The sequence below is a fragment of the Gadus chalcogrammus genome, chromosome 8, assembly GCF_026213295.1.
Source record: "Gadus chalcogrammus isolate NIFS_2021 chromosome 8, NIFS_Gcha_1.0, whole genome shotgun sequence".
Taxonomy (NCBI): Eukaryota; Metazoa; Chordata; class Actinopteri; order Gadiformes; family Gadidae; genus Gadus; species Gadus chalcogrammus.
This window is the reverse complement of record NC_079419.1, coordinates 12,320,761-12,342,988: the sequence shown is the minus strand read 5'-3', so window position 1 is coordinate 12,342,988 and position 22,228 is coordinate 12,320,761. Positions and strand designations below refer to the sequence as shown.

The following is a 22,228-nucleotide window of genomic DNA, read 5'->3' as shown; positions in this document are numbered from 1 at the left end:
TTAGCTTAATATTTCACTGTTTAATTTCAGTTGAAAGGCTTTGACAAATGATAAGCATTGGCAGGGGAATAAAATCACATTTACAATGATCCATTTAACATTTTTAAGTTTAGGAATCTTTGAAACCCCGAAACTGTAAAACAGGGCATTTGCATGGAAACATGTTTTTAGGGAACACTCTATGGTTATCGTTGCTAACCTAAGGTTAGGTGTGATGAGTCCCAACGTTTTGATTAACCAAATGATGGCGATGGTCAAGAACTCAGTGGGTGAGGGGGAAACCAGCACACACACACACACACACACACACACACACACACACACACACACACACACACACACACACACACACACACGCGCACTCTCATCATTCTTCTGTTCTCCCAAGGAATGCTAGAAGAGTTGATGACATCACTGTGCTGAAGAGATCTATGCAAAGGCGCAGTGAATTGAGGTAAGAAGATTATTTTCTTGGTAGAAAAAAAACAACAAAGAAAGGTACTGGCTTAGATTCCCCTCGGTCTTCGAAATGACAGATGATGGACTACAGAAGGAAATCCGAACCTGAAATAATAGTTCCATATTGGTCTTTATTTCTAGGTACGGGGGAAACCGAAAGCAGGGATAATACAATATTTTGACACTACTTCATTCAAACATTGCCCTTCCAGAGACTAGTCCCCTTGTAGGCACATCTAATATCACTCAGATTAATTAAGGTATTTTGGTTGAAGAATGGGAGTGATTCAAAAAGGGGTAAATCTGGCCAGCCCTGCTGTTTCAGAACCACCAATCATGGCTTTGAGTCAGAACAAAAAATAACATTCCCTCATGTAATGGTCCAGATGAGCAAGTCTCATAGGCCTGTCCCTTGAGCCCATACTCCTCCCCCTACCCCCTCGTTCGACTCCTCCTCCTTTAATGCTCCCTGATTACCCATGTCTCATTACCCAAGCCAGGCCATTGCAGGGTTAACAGGATGTTGGTTCAGGTTGTCTGAAGCAAGTTAATTTGGCCGTTTACCAATAGCAATATCCTTAACCCTTCCTGTTAGATGTCTGTATTGTGGTTCAAGTTTTAAACTGGTACAGTTCCAGCATTTGAGGAACATACAGAGGATAGATTTACCGTGTGGATCGTGAAGGCAGGCGTTTGATGAATGCAGAACCAGAATTTACACTTTTGGATAAAAAATGTTCCACTTTAGCTAAAAAATTTATTTGGAATGACTGAAGATTATTTTATAACAACATTTTGAAAGAATAACAGTAACAAAAATAACAACATATAAAAATACTTAATGAACATCTTTGACAGACATAATGAAGTACAAATAAACTATACTAAAATGTTTTTTTTAATATATATATATATATATACATATATATATATATATATATATATATATATATATACATATATATATATATATATATATATAAAAACATTAAAAAAAACACAAGGAAATATCCCTCATGGGGAAGATCAAAGCTTGGTCTATTCTGTTATAAAAACTGAAAATGTATAGAAGGATAGGATTAGACAATAGGATTAGACCAAATCGATGTACTTCTATTTGCCTACTGACAAAGTAACTGCACGTATGTTGAAGTCAAACCTTGAACATAAAGAGTATTAGCCAGTAGGTAGCCAACTGATCCCTTGTACATCTGTACAGAACTGATAAACTTTAGTTATCTTCATATTAGAACTTGTAATGTCATTGCATGACAGTACTGCAACGGCCTCCAAATAAACGCTGAAAGAAACCTGAAACGGATTTCATTTCACATCCTCTCATGTGTTTGAGCCTGAATAGAAATGAAAATATAAAAGCCAAAAACTTATTCCAAAAGGGACTTCCTACCCCAAAAAGGATGGAGTCCTCATAGGCTGAAACTGCCTAGTGAGTGAAAAGTTGTTTCCTGCTAACTGCTAACTCAGCTCCTAACATGTCTCCCGACGCTGAAGCCCTTCTAAGAACAGGGACGGATGATTTCCGATAGAACATAACAGCCAATAAGAGCTTGAACTTACACCAGCGACAGGTGTCAAAGACTTTGCGCAAATCCAGTGTAATACCCACAATCCCGTTCCCTGGAACAGCACACTTCTGCTTTTAAAAAGGCGTTCCTTCCTCTGCTATCCAACCAACCCGGCGATCTTCCTGAAGGAGGGGACCAGGAAGCCGCACTTGTCCATGTTGTGCTTCTCCAGGTTGCGGGCGATGCGGAAGGTCTTCCCGCAGATGGAGCACACGTACGGCTTCTCCCCGCTGTGGAACCTCAGGTGCGCCTTTAGGTTCTCCCGCAGGCGGAAGCTCTTGCCGCACTGCGAGCAGTCGTGCGGCCGCTCGCCGGTGTGGAAGCGGGCGTGGCGCCGCAGGGTCTTGCGCAGCGCAAAGGACTTGGGGCAGCGGGGGCACGCGTATGGCTTCTCGCCCGTGTGGAAGCGCGCGTGGCGCCGGAGGATCTTCCGCCGCTTGAACTTCTTGCCGCACACCTTGCAGGGGTAGCCGTCGCGCGTGTGCGACACCACCCCCTGCAGGCGCCACACGCCGTTACTGCAGGCTGTGTAGCAGCACAGGCGATGGCCCGTGTGCAGGCCCTGGTGGCGCCGGAGGTCTTTCGGGGGAGGGGATGGGGAGAAGGACGACGAAGACGACGTTGACGATCCGGATTTGTGACGGGCAGCGACCCTCTTGGGAGCGCCCGACGACTTTGAGGCCAAGTCGATGTCAACCAGCTGCACCGAGCAGGGCCGCACCAGGCCGCGGTTGGCGCGCTTCAGCTTCATCTGGAGGTCGTTCGCCGCAGCCACCTTGGACGGGGAAACGCACTCCCACGCCTCGACCTGCGGCAACGGGGCCACGGCGGCCGCGTCGGAGGGGGAAGGTCCGCAGTCCTGGCCCTGGGCCGTTCTCACAGCGGTCTGCTGAGGCTCAGGCCGTAGCATTGGGGGCGCCGCCGCCGGCTCGGAGGGAGCCACCTCCAGCTCCTGGTGCTCCCGTTTGGGGAAGGGCGGGCAGACGGCCTCCACCGGTCCCTCATTGACGACCTCACTCTCTGGCTCTCCTTTGACCAGCGGGGGCTGCTTGGGCCTGGATGGGCTGGACGGGGGACAACTGGGATGTCTGTGATGGTCTGTGGAAAGAAAGTAGGTTTGAGTTGGAAAAAATAGATTGATATAATGTAATATGTGTTATTTAAATTAATATGATAGCATCAAAAGAAGGGAGCAGGGAACAAGGAAATGATTAAAACAAGTGTATTGAGAATCATTTTCTCACCATGGCTAATGGCGTCTTTAACGCAACTAGGTGGCGTTGGAAAGTTGCTTTCAACAGGGCTTTGATTTGCATTCTGAAAGGTAAAGGAAGTTATTATGACCTTGTAATCCCTTCATTTGTAGAGCCAAGAAAGTTTGACGCAAAGAATGATGACTTTGTATAACAAGGTATATGGGAGCACAATGGTGTGGATAAAGTTCATTTTTTTTTAATTAAAAATGTGGGGGAGACTTTGGAGAGATGATTCCTGGAGAAATAACTAGCAGAAGTCACATTGGCTTTAGTACCAGTAACAAAAGTCCTGACCCTAGAAATTGCAAATTCGTCTGAACTAAAATTCCCAAAATGTTTTTAACATCAAAAATTGACATAACGCTAAGGTATTGACTCGATTTCCAGTCACTTTAAATAACAGGTTTCGGTAAAGGCACTAAGATTTAAATCACTCAGCATCGCCGACCTCTTTCACAAGTAGCCCCAGGCGTTCGCCATAGCCATTTTCCTCTTCTGTGGGGGTGTCTGTTGAAGCAAACCCCTGCTCCTCCTCTTTGCTTTTCAAACAATCAGCCCTTCCTCTCAAGTTTAGGGAACCTATGAGGGAAATGGGGGGAGGTGGGATCGGCGAGGAAAGGACACACACATTCCATCAGATCAGCAGGATTAACTGCGGTGCGTAATTCTCCACCTTCGAGTGTGGAAACATAACGAGGAGTTATTACAACAAAACAAACTCGTATTGTTCACAATCGTGCATATAACAGTGGTAAATAGAGTGTTACCATCCAAAAAATATTAATCAGATAATGCAAACAATAGAAATCATCAGTTATTCGTATCCTTGCAATTTTGAAATCATTGTCAAACCCCAAATCGCTGTTTACAGCGGTTAGCTTATAAAAATGTAAGTTACGTCGGACATCGTTGAACGTTCAGGAAGTAAACTCTTTGCAAAAAAGAGCTGATACGCTTCCTTACCAGAATGCTCGGCTGTTTCGTTCCTCGATTGGTGTCCATTGAATTGAACTCCAATGCTACATGGCACCGCCTTTCCGACCGATTCTGTCTGCCATTGCAGTATTTGCAGGGTTTCTTTTCCTCCCCCGCCTTTTACCGTGGACACAACACATGCTTGGTAGTGTGTCTCGAACAGTTTAGTTAATTCCACCGTAGCGACCTTTACCAATTCGCTTAAAACGGACTCCACCTGGGCGCGAAAGTTTAAATCCGGGGCCGACATGTTTGCAGTTTTTTTCCTGCGCAAATCATTCATTGATAATGATTGAATTTGCTATGTTACAGATTCTGGTCTTCCGTCTTTATTTACCAGATAACAAACACATGGTTTGAGAAAGAGGCGTGTACAAATGGACGCATGCGTGCTGCGGAGTTTCAGGAACCAGTGAAGGCAGATCACATGCTCCCGGGTGATGTCGTAATCCTCGTAAATCGTTCTAAAGGGTTGTATTAATGACACACTGGTTATTCCAACTGATCTGGATTTATACAAGTGACAACTAGATATTGATGAAAATCTACTTTTATATTCAGATAGGTGATTTGATGATGTTTAAGTTTTGTTCTGAAACTAAAACCAATGACTTTTTAGGTATTAGACCTTTATTATAATTTAAATAATCTCTCCTATACCACAAATCTGTTTGCTGTTGCCATCGATCATAGACAGAGGGTGTGTGCCCTGCAAGGTCTGTTCTCTAGCTCAAGAGTAGACATTCAGTGTCGTCCTTGAAGGGGTGGTTGCACTTTGTTTAAGACATATGATGGCCAAGGATAGAGAATAGACCAATCATTCAAACTTAAGGGTCGAGCAGGAGAATTTGTCTCTCGTTACATACCAGACTATGTGCTTCAACACTGACTTTTCAGTGCTCTTGGTTCCTGCCCACTAGGCAACTATTAAAGTCGGGGCAGCCTTCAGTAGTACACACTGCATGACTGTATGAATGTATCTTCACTCCAGAAAACAATTAGAACTCAAGGCCAAAATAGCCAAGGGGAATCAGCCCACTGGATTTCAGGAGAGCCCAAGGATTTCAGGAGAAGCAAACAGAATAAAGCAGATCCAGGATCCACAAATGATTGTCTCTAATGCATGAACATGGCGAGATGGACATTCTTCCAAGCATTGTGTAGTTGGAGAGGTATAGGCTGAACAACATGTACGGGGAGGTCATATAGGATAACTTGAACAATGTTATGGGTTGTGTGTGTGAGAAGGGAACAAGGTGTACATGCTGTGTTTTGTTAGAACCGTCGATTATACCGCCTCACGGGAGGTGGATTTTGCAAAACCTGTTGTCCAGTAACTGTTAACAGGTCAGTGGGGAGACTCGCCCAGCCCCTACCTATCATATTAACCAGACACCTACCCCGCTTGCTTCGGCGCCCCACCCCTGAGCATAACCCTGGTCAGGGACGTGGCTGCCGATCGCGTCTGTGTGATGATGGCTCTCCCCTGGGATCCGTGCACTTGGAAGTTTGCTAGGATGGTTAAAGAGTTAGGAAATAACTAACTCTAGGGATGTGTTTCTTCGAACTTGACTAAGTAACCTCTAAGATCCATGATACTTATACTGATTCTGCTGACCGTTCACGAAGCGTTATTCTATTGCTCTTTCAAAGGAATTCACTGATTGATGGAAAAAAGGATGGGTTGATTATTTTATTTGCAGGACAAATATTTGGGACATTGCAATAAGAGACATACAAGTTATAAAACGCACGCTGTAAAGGCTTATAATATGCCGTCAAGGATATTTCTCATAAAAAAGTAAATAAGACGTCTGTTGCACATATTGGGTATATCTAATTCGGCAAAGTCTTTGGGTATTTTTGCTATCAAATTCTACCTCTCTCCAATGGGTTGGTGGTCGTTAGGAAAGGGGGAAAAGAGAGAGAATCTCAATCTTTCCTTGCGGCTGAAAAAGTCTATTCAATTGGTTCCATGGCAGGTGGCGTACGTAGCCCCGAGGGGCTACGGGAGGAATCTTTCCTTTGTGGGCTGAGGGATAAGGCTTGCTTCCAATGGGCTGAGTGTTTGGAGAGAAGATCTTTCTAATTTTTCAATTCCAATTTTCTAAGTTCAGTTTCTTCTGTTGAATGAGTCTGGGTGGATGTCCTCCATGGAGTCCCCGTCGCCAGGATTCCTTGATTCTTCTACATTAGTCAGCTCCTTTATTCAGCTTGTTCCCTCCCCTTTCTATGGATCGTTAACCTTGACTTACACAGCTAGGTTCCATGTATTCATTAAAAATACTGATGAGTTACTGCCATTCATCTGGGTTTGAGCTAGGTTCGGATAAAAATCTGCACATCAGCTATAGTTTGGTGTTTTACCCTGGCAAATCTTTCTTAGCCTGAGCAGTACACTCTACTTGAACCTTCACCTCAGTTCGAGCAGTAATCTCCATCTGAACCATCTACTTTGGTTGAGACCTACATGGGCCTGTGCATTGGGCTCATGCCAACAACACATCTGGGATACCTCACATTATACCCTCTGGCTGTATTCATTCATGTTCTACATTCTTATGAGGTACAACATTAAAAAGGTTTATGATTAAAGTCTTAAAACATGCGCTATACAGGTGCAAAAAAAAGATTTAAAACATGCACACTTTCTCATGAATCAGAATCAGAGACAGTTGTTAATGAGTCTCGTGAGTATCTAGGGCCGGCTGTCATGCAACCTCACTACACTGGGGTCTATTTATCGTCTTTATACCATAAACTGGAATGAGCGATCATAAACAATGGGCTATCATACCAATATTGAATGATTCCTTAATGGAGTAGACGACTTGGGATTTTTTTTAGCTGGTATACCAAAGCTAAAACCTATAGCAAACCATTGGGTATGTTCTACCCTCTATTTAACTACAGTACTACATTTACCATGATAAGAATAGACAATGTGCCTTTTCTTTACATTAAAGAATTAATAAACTCAGATATTTTGTTGATATAAACCAACCTCCAAACTACAAAAGTCCCTGTTAGCATTAAAGGAATCTGGTAATGGATGTAGCTATCGGTAACTCGAGTGGCCATTGGAAAGCGTTGAATCAGGTAGTGTAAAATCGATCTATTCTGCCACAAGAGAGGAAATTATGTGAATAATACCCCTATTCACCTTATGCCACCCTTATTAACCGACTGTACACAATGAGAAACCTAAGATATTCATGCAATTCTGTTTTATATTTATATTCAATATTGTTATTGAAACGTTTAATAAGACCCGTCTCGCATTGTCAGTCGGGGACCTGTAGAGACTTTGTGCTGAGAACTATTCAGAACTTAAGGAATGCATACAAACGCTCTAGAAGTAGGGCATCTAGTGTATCCTAATATCTAATATTTCAAGTGTATTGGAATATTAAAACAGGGCCTTAACAAACCTATCCGTGGAAGCGTAGGCTTACAGATTAGGCTCAAGCTACTGTGGTATAGGAGAGAAGACGCAGTAAACTTCTTTTTTGGATAAATGTAAAGGACCTAATATAAATAGACCCTATTCACCTAGCGGCCATATTGGTTAGTAGGGAGAACCTTAGCTGGAATCTTTGGAAACAATGTCTACTCAGACACAAAGACTCACATACTCTTGCTATCTTTCTTTCTCTTCCACACTCTCTGGGCCTCTAACACAGACACACAGAAACACTTATACGCTCAAACCAACATGCAGACACACACACACACACACACACACACACACACACACACACACACACACACACACACACACACACACACACACACACACACACACACACACACACACACACACACACACACACCAAACAAAAGAGACCTTGTTAAGAAACTATACAGTATTAGCATTTCTGTCCAGGCTGTTATTTATTTAAGACTTTACAGTATTTTCCCTTGTTACAAAAATAGAATATCGCTGTTGTTATATTTCATCATTGTAGAAAACATCTGTGTGATAAAACAGCACCTTTTAGCACGTAAGGTTACATTCACGATAACACATTTGGTTAATGTTACCATAGTTCTACGGTTCAAATCAATGTATGTTTCTTAACACGGTGATGTTCACCGGGGATGATAGCACTCGTCGCAGGCAGACCCCCATAAGCACCCTTCGTTTGGCCCTCAGCTGGGGAGGTCTGGGGCCACAGAGAGATGGCCCAACATTGAGAAAGAAGACATTCGGCACATGTGACAGACAGACTCACAGATGGACTCAGACAAAAAACGCTATTGACGTTGAAACTTCGAACTTAGAGTTGTGTAAAAAAATGTAAATAAAATGAATAACATTAGATGTCAAAGTTTCCAATGTTTTTTTTCTTTTATTGTACAAGACACTGTTATACAGTGGGAATAAAAAAGATGAGATCTTAAAAAGTTTCTTCCAAAAGATTTGCACAGGATATTTGGTGGCTGTGACTGCGGGCATTGACATGTTCGCAGGGATTTGATGATGAAAACAGCAAATGGAATTGAACAAATTTTAAAGGGGACATATTATACCACCAGGTGAGAGTGTGATTGGTCCTTACAAGCCGTTTTGAAAATCTGCGTGGGCGTGTCCACCTCTATAGTATCCTGCTGCAGCCCCGGAGAACAACACCCTGGCGTGACAAAAACAACAACCCAGGCACGGCGGAAGTACTCTGGTGTGACGGAAGTGATTTATTTGGAGACTGTCAATATGCTTAATATATTGAGTAATATTCATGTCTCTCTCAGTTACTTCCCTGAACATAAATGTGTCATAAATATTTGGCCTGTTAAGCCCTTTGAGACTGTAATGGTGATTAAGGGCTATACAAATAAAATTGAATTGAATTAAATTGAATGAACGAAGTGCAGTTCACTTTTCAAAAAGGGCACGGTATTATTATATTCGAATTTAGCGAAGTGTAAATAAACCATGGCACAGCTAGGCTTTAACATGAACATGAATGCTTACTACTCACTTACATCCATGGTTGATCTTTGGTTTCTGATAGCGGAGTGTAAAAAAAGTTAAAAAAATAAATCACTTCAGTCACACCAGAGTACTATCGTCGCGCCTGGGTTGTTGTTGTCACGCCAGGGTGTTGTTCTCCGGGGCTGCAGCTGGACTCTACTTGTCCACCTAGATGTGTGCTGGATAGATGAGCAACGTTTGCTTCAGTCCATTGGGTAGGCTGGTAGACTGATCTATGAGCACACATTGCAGATTTTCAAAACGGCTTCTAAGGACTAATCACACTGTCAACTGGCGGTATAATATGTCCCCTTTAATAAAATACAAAAATGGATGAATCAAGACACTTGAAGTTGTTGACAGCTGAATTGGTCAGGCCTCAGAATAAATAATGATTTTGTTAAATTAATAATCGTCGTCGTCGTCGTCATCATCATCGTCATTGTCGTCATCGTCATCGTCATCGTCGTCGTCATCGTCATCATCATCATCGTCATCATCGTCATCATCATCATCGTCATCATCGTCGTCATCGTCGTCATCGTCATCATCATCGTCGTCATCGTCATCATCCTCGTCGTCGTCATCGTCGTCGTCGTCATCATCATCGTCGTCGTCGTCGTCATCATCGTCGTCGTCGTCATCATCATCGTCGTCATCATCATCGTCGTCATCGTCGTCATCATCATCGTCATCATCGTCGTCATCATCGTCGTCATCATCATCGTCGTCGTCGTCATCATCATCGTCATCATCGTCGTCATCATCATCGTCGTCATCATCATCGTCGTCATCATCATCGTCATCATCGTCATCATCATCGTCATCATCATCATCGTCGTCATCGTCGTCATCGTCGTCATCATCGTCATCATCGTCGTCATCATCAGGATCAATATCTCCTGACAGAGCATCTTCAATCCAATCCTCCAGTTCAGCTACGGTTGGCATGTCGTCCCCATCGTCCATGTCCAGCCATACACTGTCAGCCTGTAGTAACAAGGGCCCCATCAGTATCTAGTCGTATTCGTCAACCAATTACCTTAAAACGTAATGATCCAGTAAACAATTCTGAAAACCATCATTGGGATGCCGATCATCGTCAGGAAAAGCAATAAGCATTTTCCCATTTAAATGTACTATATCAAAGTTTAGTTCTGATAACTTTTACATCTTTATACTAAAATGTTGCTTATGAATTTACTTTATAAACCACGAGTACTACTTACATCATCAGCATCAACAACACCGATCTGCGGCGCAGACAGGTCGATTCCGAAAGTCTTCTCCCAGTGAGGGACCAGCTATAGAACAAATAAAAAGAAGTGTCACTCAAAATATAATAATTATGATGACCTTTGCTTTTTTGCTTTCCTTAAATCAACCTAATATCGGAAGTACCATTATGAATAAAGCCCTTAAAATGTTACAAGCTAGCCAAAGCTAATATAAATTAGCTTTTTCCATCTATTACAGGGGGGTCCTGTAATAGATGGAAAATAGTGTACAGTGCAGCAATGCAGTCCAGTTCACAGTTATTGAGTGGGAGTTATAGTGGGAGTTATGGGACCGAGGGGTTGGGTGTTGGGTGGGGGGTGCGGGGGGCAGGTTGTTCGTTCAGCAGTCTGACAGCCTGTGGATAGAGGTCAGTCTGTTGGTCCTGGAGCGGAGGGAACAGTATCTTCGTCCAGAGGGCAGTTGCTCGAAGAGATGCTGCACTGGGTGGAACGGGTCCTGTAGGATGTTGTTCACCCGGCGTAGGCAGCGGGAAGACTGTGGCCTCCTTTTCTGCCCTGGTGCAGCTGGAGAACCACACCAGCAGTCCGTAGGTGACTACGCTCTCTACTGCGCAGTGGTAGAAGTTGACCATCAGTCCCTGTGGAAGTTTTGCCCTTTTAAGTTTCCGCAGGTAGAAGAGGTGTTGTTGTGCCTTGCCCACGGCAGAGGTGATGTTGGTCCTCCAGGACTGATCGTCGGCCACAGTCACGCCTAGAAACTTGAAGTTGGACACCCTCTCTACCTCCTCCCCTCCGAGTAGGAGTGGAGAGTGGCTGAGGTGTCTGGCTCTGTGGAAATTGATGATCACTTCCTTGGTCTTTGTGGGGTTGAACCAGGTTGTGATCACCGCACCACTCTATCAGTCTCTCGGCCTCCCTCCTGTATGAGGTCTCATCATTTCCTGTGATGAGGCCAAATACTGTTGTGTCGTCAGCAAATTTCACTATGAGGGTAGATGGAGAAGAGGAGCAGAAGTCGTGAGTGAAAAGAGTGTAGAGAAGTGGGCTAAGCACGCAACCCTGAGGGGCCCCGGTGTTCATGGGCAGGGTGGGGGAGACGTGCTTGCCAATCCTGACATGATGTGTGCGGTGTGTTAGAAAGTCCAAAATCCAGTTGCATAATGTGTTGTTCAGGCCGAGTTTGTGTAATTTGCTGTGTAGCTTGTTTGGAAGGATAGTGTTGAAGGCTGAACTAAAGTCAACAAAAAGGAGTCTCCCATATGTGTTCCTGTGCTCAAGATGTTCTAGTAGAGTGTGTAACACAATGGAAATGGCATCCTCTGTAGACCTGTTCTTCCGGTAAGCAAACTGATTATGATCTAATGATGGCGGTATGGAGGCTTTAATCTGTTTCATGACCAGTTTCTCAAAGCCTTTTGCGACGATAGGAGTGAGTGCTACAAGCCTGTAGTTGTTCATACCTGGAACATTCGGTTTCTTGGGAACCAGGACTATTGTTGCTGCCTTGAGACATCGTGGGACCCAGGATAAGGCCAGAGACAGGTTAAAGATGGTAGTGAGAACTGGTGCTAGTTCAGCCGCATAGTCCTTTAGCACCCGTCCCTGGACTCCATCTGGGCCTGCCGCCTTCCTGATTTTGATGTTGCGTAGGCTGAGTCTGACCTCATGAGTGCTCAGGCCTAGGGTGGAGCCATCAGAGGGGAGAGGGGGCCACACCGGGTCCTTGTTGTTCCTGTCAAAACGTGCGTAAAAGATGCTTAACTCCTCCGCTAGGGGGGAGCTGCTGTTGACAGGGGGGGATGTTCTTCCCTTGTAGTCCGTTATTGCCCTGATGACCTCCCACACCTGCCGGGGGCATGAGGCGCTGTTGAACTGTGCTTCAATGCTACGGGTCTTCTATGCTAGCATGGCAGATCTGATGCCTTTCTTCAGGTCAGATCTCGCCGCGCTGTATGCATTGGTGTCATCGGTTCTGTACGCTGCATTCCTGGCTTGTAGTAATGATTTGACTTTTGGTATCATCCAGGGTTTAATGTTTGGGAATACACGGATCTGCTTCCAGGATGTAACAATATCCACACAAAAAATTATGTAGTCAAGGACTGAGACAAGAGAATTATTCAGAGACCTACGTGTCAACACTCCCAGTCCACTGAAAATGTCCCAGTCTGTGGAGCTGAAGCAGTCCTGGAGCCTAGGGATGGCGTCCTCTGGCTAAATCCTGACAGACCTGACTTCCGGCCTACTTGCTCTGATTTTGGGTGTGTGCCAGAGGTGCAGGAGGAGCGACCTAGGTGGGGGTACGCCTGGGTTCTATATGCATGGGCTATGTTGGAATGAACCTGATCAAGTGTGTTGCTCCCTCTGGTAGCACATTTCACATTACGGTGGAAAGAGTGAAGTACAGACTTGAAGTCGGCATGATTAAAATCCCCCGCCGCAATAAAGATACTGTCGGGATGTGCCACCACGCTTTTGGCTTACAATGTCTTGTAGCCTAGCTAGTGGCAGCTTAGCATTGGCGTCGGGTGGAATGTAAACAGCACAGATGTAAACAGAAGAGAATTCGATTGGTAAGTAAAACGGTCTGCATTGAAGCAGCAAAAAAAGAAAAGAAAAAAAAAAGATGAGCTTATGTCAATGAATCCTAGCCAAAGCCCTACACCAGTATCATTGCCACATCATGGCCATAGGCTGATAACAACTAAGCTGTACTGCTAGTATTACTGAATATTACTGAGACAAAAAAAGGGTTCAGCCGTAGACTGATCTCCATTCCCCACAGAAATGCAATGAGTTTGCAGTATTTTATACCGATCAAATTGAAGGCAACAGACGGGCCATCAATATCTCCACTTTTCAAAATTTAATCAAAATTTTAGATTTTGATTAAATGAGGGCAAACCGAGATAAATGCATTTGGTGCTAAAACGGAAAGGCCTAAAGTAACGCAACACCTTCACTCTCTGTCCCTGAGAACCTCAATCAAAGACAGAAATTGAGGGGTTATCATGGATTCAGATTTAAATTTTTTTGACTTAGAGGGCTCATGTCCTTACAAAAACTTGTAGATGCCTTTATCACTAGTAAGCTTGGTTAAGGAAATGGTCTCCTTACAGTTGCCTTGCCTTGTCTAAGTTGGTTATGATCACTTTCTTACCAGCGGGAAGTCGTCAGGGTCAATCCAGACAATGCTGAGGTCGTCGTTATCTGTGTTGTCCTCTGCAACCTTTTTCAAGATCTCCAAGAACTCATAACCATCTGGGTAAGTAGAGGGAAAAAAAATTAAGCTTAGAAGAATTATCTAAACAGAGCAAATAAATACTAAAATAAAACTGTGTAACTGAAAAAAACATTTCTTTGCAATTGTAATTTCTTAATGGCTGAAATGAATGTCATAAATTCAAGTAAATACAATGCGACGCTGTCATTTTCCTGACCAAGTTAAATAATTGCATTCTAATTACTATATTTAACCAGACGGGGTGCCAACCATGCACAAATTTAAATCGATGTAGCATGTTGATTTCAGTTTTTAATTGCTCTTTAACGCCCAAAACATATGCGACTCCTCAATCTGCACTGTGAAACCCAAGCAAGGATTTTTGTAAGTCAAATCGTTCCTATATTTGAATGGAGGCCCTTTTACCTGGGTCAGACTCCTCTGCAAAGGCAACAATGTGTTCACCACCAACATCATCATCCTATTAACATAAGATATCAAATTACTGGTGATTTGAAATTGTTATAATTTTTACATTGCTTTGAATGTTGGTATTTGGTTGAACAGTGTTTCATGTATTGATCATGGAATTGGAGTTTGTAATTGTGGCAGAGTTTTACTTTTTGCAATAATTAGATGATGAAAAAGTTTCAGGTCAGATATCACTTATTAAATATCAGATATTATACAACGCTTACCCAGATCTCATACATGTTGTGGGGCTGCAGCTTCCTCAGGGTTGGTCTTTAAAGACACAGAAATGTTATGTTAGTTTAAAATATGAATGCACATTTATATCATGGGAACGACACTACCGGTATTGCAATGAAATACTGTCATGTCACACGCCATTGTTGATAACTGGCATTAACAAAAAAAAAAGGGAGTTTGGTATTAACCATCAAAACGTTTGTCGTCATAGCCCCACATACACACACATACACACACACACACAAAACACAACCCCCACCAAAATTAGTTTTTCTTTAAATGGTGCAGAGCTTCACATTCCCAGTACGATCCTCTTTCCCCCACAACACGGCTCGCTCATTGTCGACTCTGTTTGAGAGCAGCCGGGTTCCGGGCGTATCACCTGTCGTGATTCTCAATGAAGTCCACCAGCTCTTTCTCAGTGTAGGGCTTGCCAGGGATGACCAGGGGGTCGGCCAGGAAGGGTTCGTAGAAGTCCACCTCATTCAGCTTCAGCTCTAGAGTCTTGGCCACCTGGGAAACACACGTTGGAATGGAAGTATTTATCTTAAAATAATTACATTGGAAGGTTCTTGAGCTTGTACACTATTAAAACAGTTTTTCTACAAATTATTTTAAAACAAATATGTAGTGTCTAATTAAATATTAATGGGAATAATGTTTAGAAAGAATAATCTTATGTCAAATATTCAAGTTAATTTGGTAAGCATCATCTCTTTATCTTGGTTTGTCAAATGGATGCAACTTAAATAACTAAAAATAATATATCAGATAATTTTATGGTTCACCTTAGCATTGAATGTTGCGTAGAACATAATATCGGGATGGAATTCTTCAGCAGCGTCGACGAACTCAAGGAAATCTGAAGAAGGGCAAGCATCCGTCAATATGTTTCAGAACGTCATCCCTGGCATGACTCATATTGACTCAGCAGCATAAACCCTACATAATAATGTAACCAATCACATGAACCAATCACAATATAGCATCAATCTGGTTAGTTATTTTTCATAAAGATATTTTAAGTAAGCCATTAAACATGAAAACTAATCAACTCTCTAAATGGCGGATTGACCGATTGTCCTGAAATCAAAAGGTCTTATCATGCTACCACCGTGTACAGATTCTTACGTTCCGACTTGTGACTCTTAAAGTAGCCCACCAGTTTGATGTCCTCTTCCACGTTCTGGAAGGCCTTGAGCTCCCGCTGGTTGTCAATCATCTCCACCGGGTCTTCCAGCACCTAGGTCAGAACCAGCCTTTATACCACCTAGCAGTCATCTTGGTTCCGCATTCAGTTCCCCCTGAGATTTGCCATACATTGTTTTTGTTGATTTTGGGCAGGCACCTTAGGACTTTGGAGTTTTCTATGAAAATGTATCTCAGAATACTGAGAAAGGTAACTTGTTGATTCAGAAAAAACAAGCAATTATTTTCTCAAGTAAAGGCATTATGCTTCTGTACAAGTCAGTGCTTTCAGGTGGTTATTTCAGAGTCATAAGGTTCTGTAAAGGCCTTGTGGCAATGATAAAACTAATGTGTTGAGTTGACATTAGAAAGAAAATGTACTTTTGAATACTGAAGTACTCCAGTAGTTTAACAACTAGTTTAACTTTCACGTGTATTGGAGTAATATTTGTCCGGGAGGATCTATACTTTGAATCAAGTAATGGAGTTGTGTACTTTGTCCACCACAATTTTTTCATGGGGGTGTATGTTCCTAAATGGTTTTTAATGGTTTTGGTTATTGATTTGATAGGTTTTTAACTGAGAGATTATGTCCTCACGAACATCAAAAATGTACTCCACAAGGGTGTCCGCGGCCAGCTCTCCATCGTATTCAATCACTTCGTCGTCGGTGAAGATGTAGATACTGTCGGCCTCATCGAGGTCTAGGATGAGAAAGGGATCGAGAGAAACAGGTTGATGACCAATGTCCACCACCAGAGGGAAGTGTTGTGAGTTGGAATGGTTTTTGGTAATGGTAGTTGGGATTGTTGAAGCGTAGTGGAGAATTAATTTTTTCTTCAGATTGTTGAGTGTTTTTAAGCAGCCAGCGATCTTAGATGCCATCGACCTACAGGCAACTAAAGTATCTTTATTTTTATATAGCATTTTTCTTATTTTCTTATTTAGCATTTTCACTGTTCTTGACTCAGCTGATATAACATTTCCAATTTTTGGCATGCATTTGGCGTGTCATTTGTATATGTTCGATATTTCCTTCTAAGTTCAAATTTATTTACCTAACTTCTTGGCTACAATCTTGTCCTTTTTCTCATCGATGAGGCCGAACCCAATATCCTCGTCGTCAAACTCGTCCAGGACCTGGGCTGCGAGCTGTAAAAAGAATGATGTGGTCAGAATAACTCGTAAGCCACTGCAGGGTCACTATAGTGGCGCTCGTTGTTTAGTTTCCAGCTCTCCTTCGGTGTTCCACTTGATGGAACACAGAAGTCTTTTTAACGCGTTTACTTAGAAAATTCACACTATTATTAAGTCAAATGCATGGTCAACATTTTTTGTTGCTTCCGACAGTATCGGACTCCAAACTAAATTATGTCCAATCCTAGTTACTACCAAACAATGACACAGTATTTATCTTACCGGAAGCCCAAAAGTACAGAAATGTTTTTATCATTTACACGGAACTAACTACTTTTAACAAAATGATTATTAATAAACTAGTCCCTCATTGGCTCTGACAGTCAGCTTCTCACATTGAAGTCTGGTGTCCTACCTGGCCTACTAAGCCTGCAAGCCTACTAAGCCTGCTAGCCAGCTTGTCTACTGAGCCTACTAGCCTGCTAGCCTACTGGGCCTGCTAGCCTGCTAGCTCAACAAAAGACATCAGCTGCAACATTTATTGACGCCTCACTTGCCTGGCACACATAAAGGCCTCATGGAGCATCGTCCCGTCTGGCCATCACAGTCGTATACAAACAAACTGAATCACTTGCTTGTTTCATTACCATAAAAGCCTTTCATTATGAGACTGCTGCCTCTGCACTTTCTAAATCTGTGTGAAACTTGAACCCTGGTGAGTGACAGTCAGTTTGACCAATGGCGACAATCTGTGTTTACCGCCAAACTGCATCGATGGAGTTGTTCTTGAGGTGCTACTGGCAGCCTCTCAGAGCAGCGGTGTGAGCAAGGCAACAGGTGGATACACAAGCACACACACACACACACACACACACACACACACACACACACACACACACACACACACACACACACACACACACACACACACACACACACACACACACACACACACACACAAACCTTCTCTCTCTCTAGTCTCTATATCTCTCTCTTTAACACTCAAGCACCATTGTAAGGGACAATCATTGGTTAGCTGCTTGTCATAAAGGGGTGAATAGTTTGCTAACAAGGCTGTCATAGAACGATGATGGAGCTGATAAGCTCCCGCCAGTAATGACTTTTATGTTCAAGCAGTGCCATTAAGCCTGCATTCAGAAGCGGTCACTGGAATATCTCTTGCAACTTCCTGTAAGCATGCTAACGCTGACCAAATACACAAATAGGTTGTCTGGTAATGTGGTTGAATCCTATTAAAGTATATGGAAACAACTCTCACATACATTCCTGAAAAGAATGATTTTGCATGACATCCGTCCTATTTTAGGAATGTCTTGTTTTGCAATCCAATCCTATATCCTCAAAAAGACCTGCTATCTTACTCAAGGCCAGACGTTGCTAACAGATAGCTAACTATAAGCACAAATCATCAACACCACTAAATAGACAGATAAGTCCATAACCGCAGTCCTTTAATTATTCAATCTCAGCTCTTATGAGCATTAAGTGCTGAATGTATTCAAGATGAGAAGCAACACAACACGGCAGGGAACCCAACCCACTGGAGATAAATATAGCCGGCTGATCCACCTTGCCAGCAAAGGGACTATTTTAGCAGAGAGGCGGTCAGCGCTGGGGTCTCTGTGATCCGCTGACCGGTACAGTACGGGTCCTAACAGTACTGCCCAAGCTGAGCAGGCAGGACTGGGGTGATGGGGAATCGGAAACCTCAAGGGGCCAGACCCCCATAGTGGTAGGGACTGGTGGTAGGGCCGGGAGATGTTCAGGGAAGTCAGTGAAACACGCAATCTTCTTGATATGATGTACCCATATGCCCTTACTTTACTTTATCCTCTGTCTTTTTCTGCCGCCCCCCTATATCTGCAATATTTACATCTTACTGATACAGCTAAGCTAAGTGTTTGGTATATTTGCCTCTCACTTGGAAGGGAGAATGGCCAAATGACTACAGCGATGCCGTGGTTTTGTATTCCTGTTTGCTTCTATAGGTTAATGCCCAACGCTCCTCCCCCCAGCCCCGGAGACCTCTGGGTATCAGAGTTTGATCTGTGACATTCCTTATGCCATGGTGGCGTGTCACTTTTCATTCAGGGATGAGGTAATGGGTGTCTGATGTTATCCCAGGGCAGGAGAGAGAGGTGTTAAGGCTACCGTTCATGTGGGCCTATAAAAGACCAGGGGGCGACATTACGTCTGTTCAATAAAGCGCCCCAATGTCATCGATTTAACTATCTGATCATCTCCATTATGGGTCAATTTCTTGTATCTGGGTTTTCTCTTGGATATTGTTAGAGCTGCAACTGCTTTTACAGCAAATAAACAGAACATATGCAAAGTGCGGGGTACTGTCTGGGATACTTGCCAGCAATACAGTCTGGCAGGCGAGGAAGGGAAGGGACAGTGTGTGCGCGTGTTGATCTTAGAATTACCCTGACCTGGATGAACTGATCACTTCGCTATGATAGGTATGGACAGCCTGTTACTGCGAACAGTATCCACGCAACATTACTGCCATTAACACCCTCTCAGTTACACACACACACGCACACACACACACACACACACACACACACACACACACACACACACACACACACACACACACACACACACACACACACACACACACACACACACACACACACACACACACACACACACACACACACACACAAATACTAACCAGACATGAGTTAAGATCCTTAAGCTCTTGGTCATCACTTTGCCAAAATAAAGGAAGCCATCTTTGATCCTCACAGCTCCCTTAAGCACCAGGTGGATTAATGCTAGCCAGCATCGCACAGCATAATGTAAACATTACAAAAATATGAACCAAACAAACCCCCAGCAATCAGCAGTTCTGATGCAAGCAGAGCCGCGACTATTTTCCAACCATACGGTATCTGTGAAAGTACCTCCCATAATAGCCACATGTGTCTAGCATTTCGAAACGGCTTCCTTATTCAATTCAACTCCTGTGTAAACAATATATGGGGTCCTATTCACGGAGACAATCCAATTACAGCCCTTTAACCTCCCCAATACAACTCTGACTCTTCTGAGGGGACAAACGTTGGTGCTGGTATATGGTTCCAATGGGCATTTTCTAGTGTGATGGTGGAGATCAATAAACATGACATGGCGAAATTAAAAGCATAGATCAGTCAGTCTGTATCATATAATATCATACCTTTATGTCATATCAAATATTATATCATATATATATATATATCATATCACAGCCCTTCATATCATAGATATATGATCATGTTACATTGTCTAATGATATTATTTCAATCAAATGATCTCATGTCAAATTGTACCATATATATCATATTCTGTCCTCTCATCATATTAAAAATATACTATATCAATAGTGTATATGCAGGAAAAGTTATAACCCCTAGCACAGAACTGCATTATTTTGAGTGGTCCACTGGTCTCTAACGCAGCATCATAACATTGGTCATATGCAAAACTCCAACACCAAACTGGTTCTGTCCCCCCCCCCCCCCCCCCCGGGTCAGTCAGCACCTACCTCCAGCGCCAGCTCCTCGATCTGGAACTGCCTCTGGGCGGCGCGGTTGGTCCCCGGGTGCTCGTGGTAGTACACCACCATCACGTCGTATTTCTTCATCACCGACTTAAAGTTCTTGGCGTTGAGGTCGTGGACGCGGTCCTTGCCGTCGTACTCGGGGAAGTCCAGGCCATCCTTGGCCCAGGACGGTGCCCCGACCGACAGCAGGACCACCGCTAACACCCAGCTCCACTTCATGGTTCCCAGGGCTCCTTGGTGGGCGAGAGGCGTGTGTGGATGTGTACTTTCAATAGGAGAGGGGAGGGCGGGTGCGGAGGAGAGGAGGGAAAAGCCAACAGTGGAGTGAAGTTCTGGTGAAGAAGCACTTGGGGTCCGCGTCACCCAGAAGAGAGCAAGACCAACTCCTGAGCTCTCCTTATTAAAAAAAACACATGGGACCCGTTGATGGGGCACTGGGTGCAGGAGGGGCGGGGCATAAGCAGACTGTGTTTTTGGGGGTGTGTGCGTGAGGAGCAATTGGGAAGAGGAAGATGAGGTGCGCGGGCAAATAGGCTCATGTGTGTGTGCGTGTGTGTGTGTTTGTGGGGTCATACAAGTCTCCGTGCGTGTCTGCTTTGCTAGGGAACATACTGTATTTCTGTTTGTATGCTAATGGGTGCGATTGGCATGTGCCTTTGATTGCAAAAAGTGTGTGCGTGTGTGTGAACATGTGTGTGTTGCGGAATTCCTCAAGGCAGAGTGAGGAGAAAGTGTGACCGCTGTCTCTCTCTCTCTCTCTCTCTCTCTCTCTCTCTCTCTCTCTCTCTCTCTCTCGCTCTCTCTCTCTCTCTCGCTCCACATGGACTGAGAACATGACATGACACAGAGAGAAGGAGCAAATGTGCAAGGTAAAGAGAGAGAGAGAGAGCGAGCACAAGCAAGTAAGGAGGAGAAAGCAAAGAACAGAGAGGGAGGTGTGGGGGGGGCCAGACTCAAACCAGAGTCAGAGTTGGGGTGCATTGCTGCTGGACAGACCAACATCCCTCTGACGACAAATAACTAATATGTGTCAACTTGAGGAAAAACAAGGGGATGGAGATGGAAATAGAGAGGGAGGAGAGGCCCTAGTCTGGGGGTGTGGGGGAGGGATGCTTCCCATATAAAGCCCAGATAGGTGGCAGAGATATGGGCTAAAAATAAGAGATGTGGGGCAGCGGATGGGGTGTCTGGGTGTCTGTTTGCTGCCTGCTGGCACTCTGGACAGTGCTAGAATGTGTCTCCGTGGGTCAAGCAGGGACAAGGAGCCAGAGAGGGGCAGAGAACTCCTTCTGAGGGACCCGTCTCGACAAGGGGCCCCGAGAAATAAAGATTTGGCGGAGGTTTATGGTGGGGTGGGTGGTGTTGGGAGAGGTGTCCAAAAACACGTCCAAAAACAAACCTTTGTGTTGTCTTTTGTCTCAATCATGTGTGTGTGTGTGTGTGTGTGTGTGTGTGTGTGTGTGTGTGTGTGTGTGTGTGTGTGTGTGTATGTGTGTGTGTGTGTATGTGTGTGTTTGGAAGAAGCGATGACGATGGAGGGGACAGGAGATGAAGTGAAAGCGACTGAGAGCGTGAAGTATTTTTTGCCAGAGAGAGAGAGAGAAAGATAGGGAGACAGACAGAGAGAGAGAGTTGGATTGTTTATTTGCAGCAATATGAGTTGGCCAATTGAAAGGAGAGCAGTGGACTATAAATAAATGAAAGTCCCGCCATTGCCTCTAACAGAGTTTCTCTCTCTCTGTCTAATCGCCTGAGGACGTTTTAGTTAATGTTGCTGTAGGTACGATTTAAGGGTGGTATAGAGAGAGAGCAGTAGAGAGCAAGGTTTTGAAAATACCAACCCCAAAAAACTTCCCCATCCCTCTCTACTCCCTCCCTCCCTACGTTTGACAGATACTCCCTC

General features: G+C 43.9%; 2 protein-coding genes across 2 annotated transcripts; both read right to left on the bottom strand.

Moving 5' to 3' along the window:
- Positions 1–419: 419 nt before the first annotated feature.
- On the bottom strand, positions 420–4,725 carry si:rp71-1g18.1 (uncharacterized protein LOC559922 homolog). Its single transcript, XM_056596075.1, has 4 exons — positions 4,265–4,725; positions 3,750–3,880; positions 3,290–3,362; positions 420–3,143 (listed from the first exon to the last, which is right to left on the bottom strand). Exons 1-4 carry the CDS (start codon positions 4,557–4,559, stop codon positions 2,143–2,145), a joined length of 1,500 nt encoding a protein of 499 aa, XP_056452050.1. The 5' UTR covers positions 4,560–4,725; the 3' UTR covers positions 420–2,142.
- Positions 4,726–8,127: 3,402 nt separating this feature from the next.
- casq1a (calsequestrin 1a) lies at positions 8,128–20,740 on the bottom strand. Its single transcript, XM_056596068.1, has 11 exons — positions 20,308–20,740; positions 16,670–16,763; positions 16,215–16,315; positions 15,555–15,666; positions 15,212–15,285; positions 14,806–14,936; positions 14,411–14,456; positions 14,139–14,193; positions 13,650–13,750; positions 10,481–10,555; positions 8,128–10,241 (listed from the first exon to the last, which is right to left on the bottom strand). Exons 1-11 carry the CDS (start codon positions 20,542–20,544, stop codon positions 9,657–9,659), a joined length of 1,611 nt encoding a protein of 536 aa, XP_056452043.1. The 5' UTR covers positions 20,545–20,740; the 3' UTR covers positions 8,128–9,656.
- Positions 20,741–22,228: the final 1,488 nt, after the last annotated feature.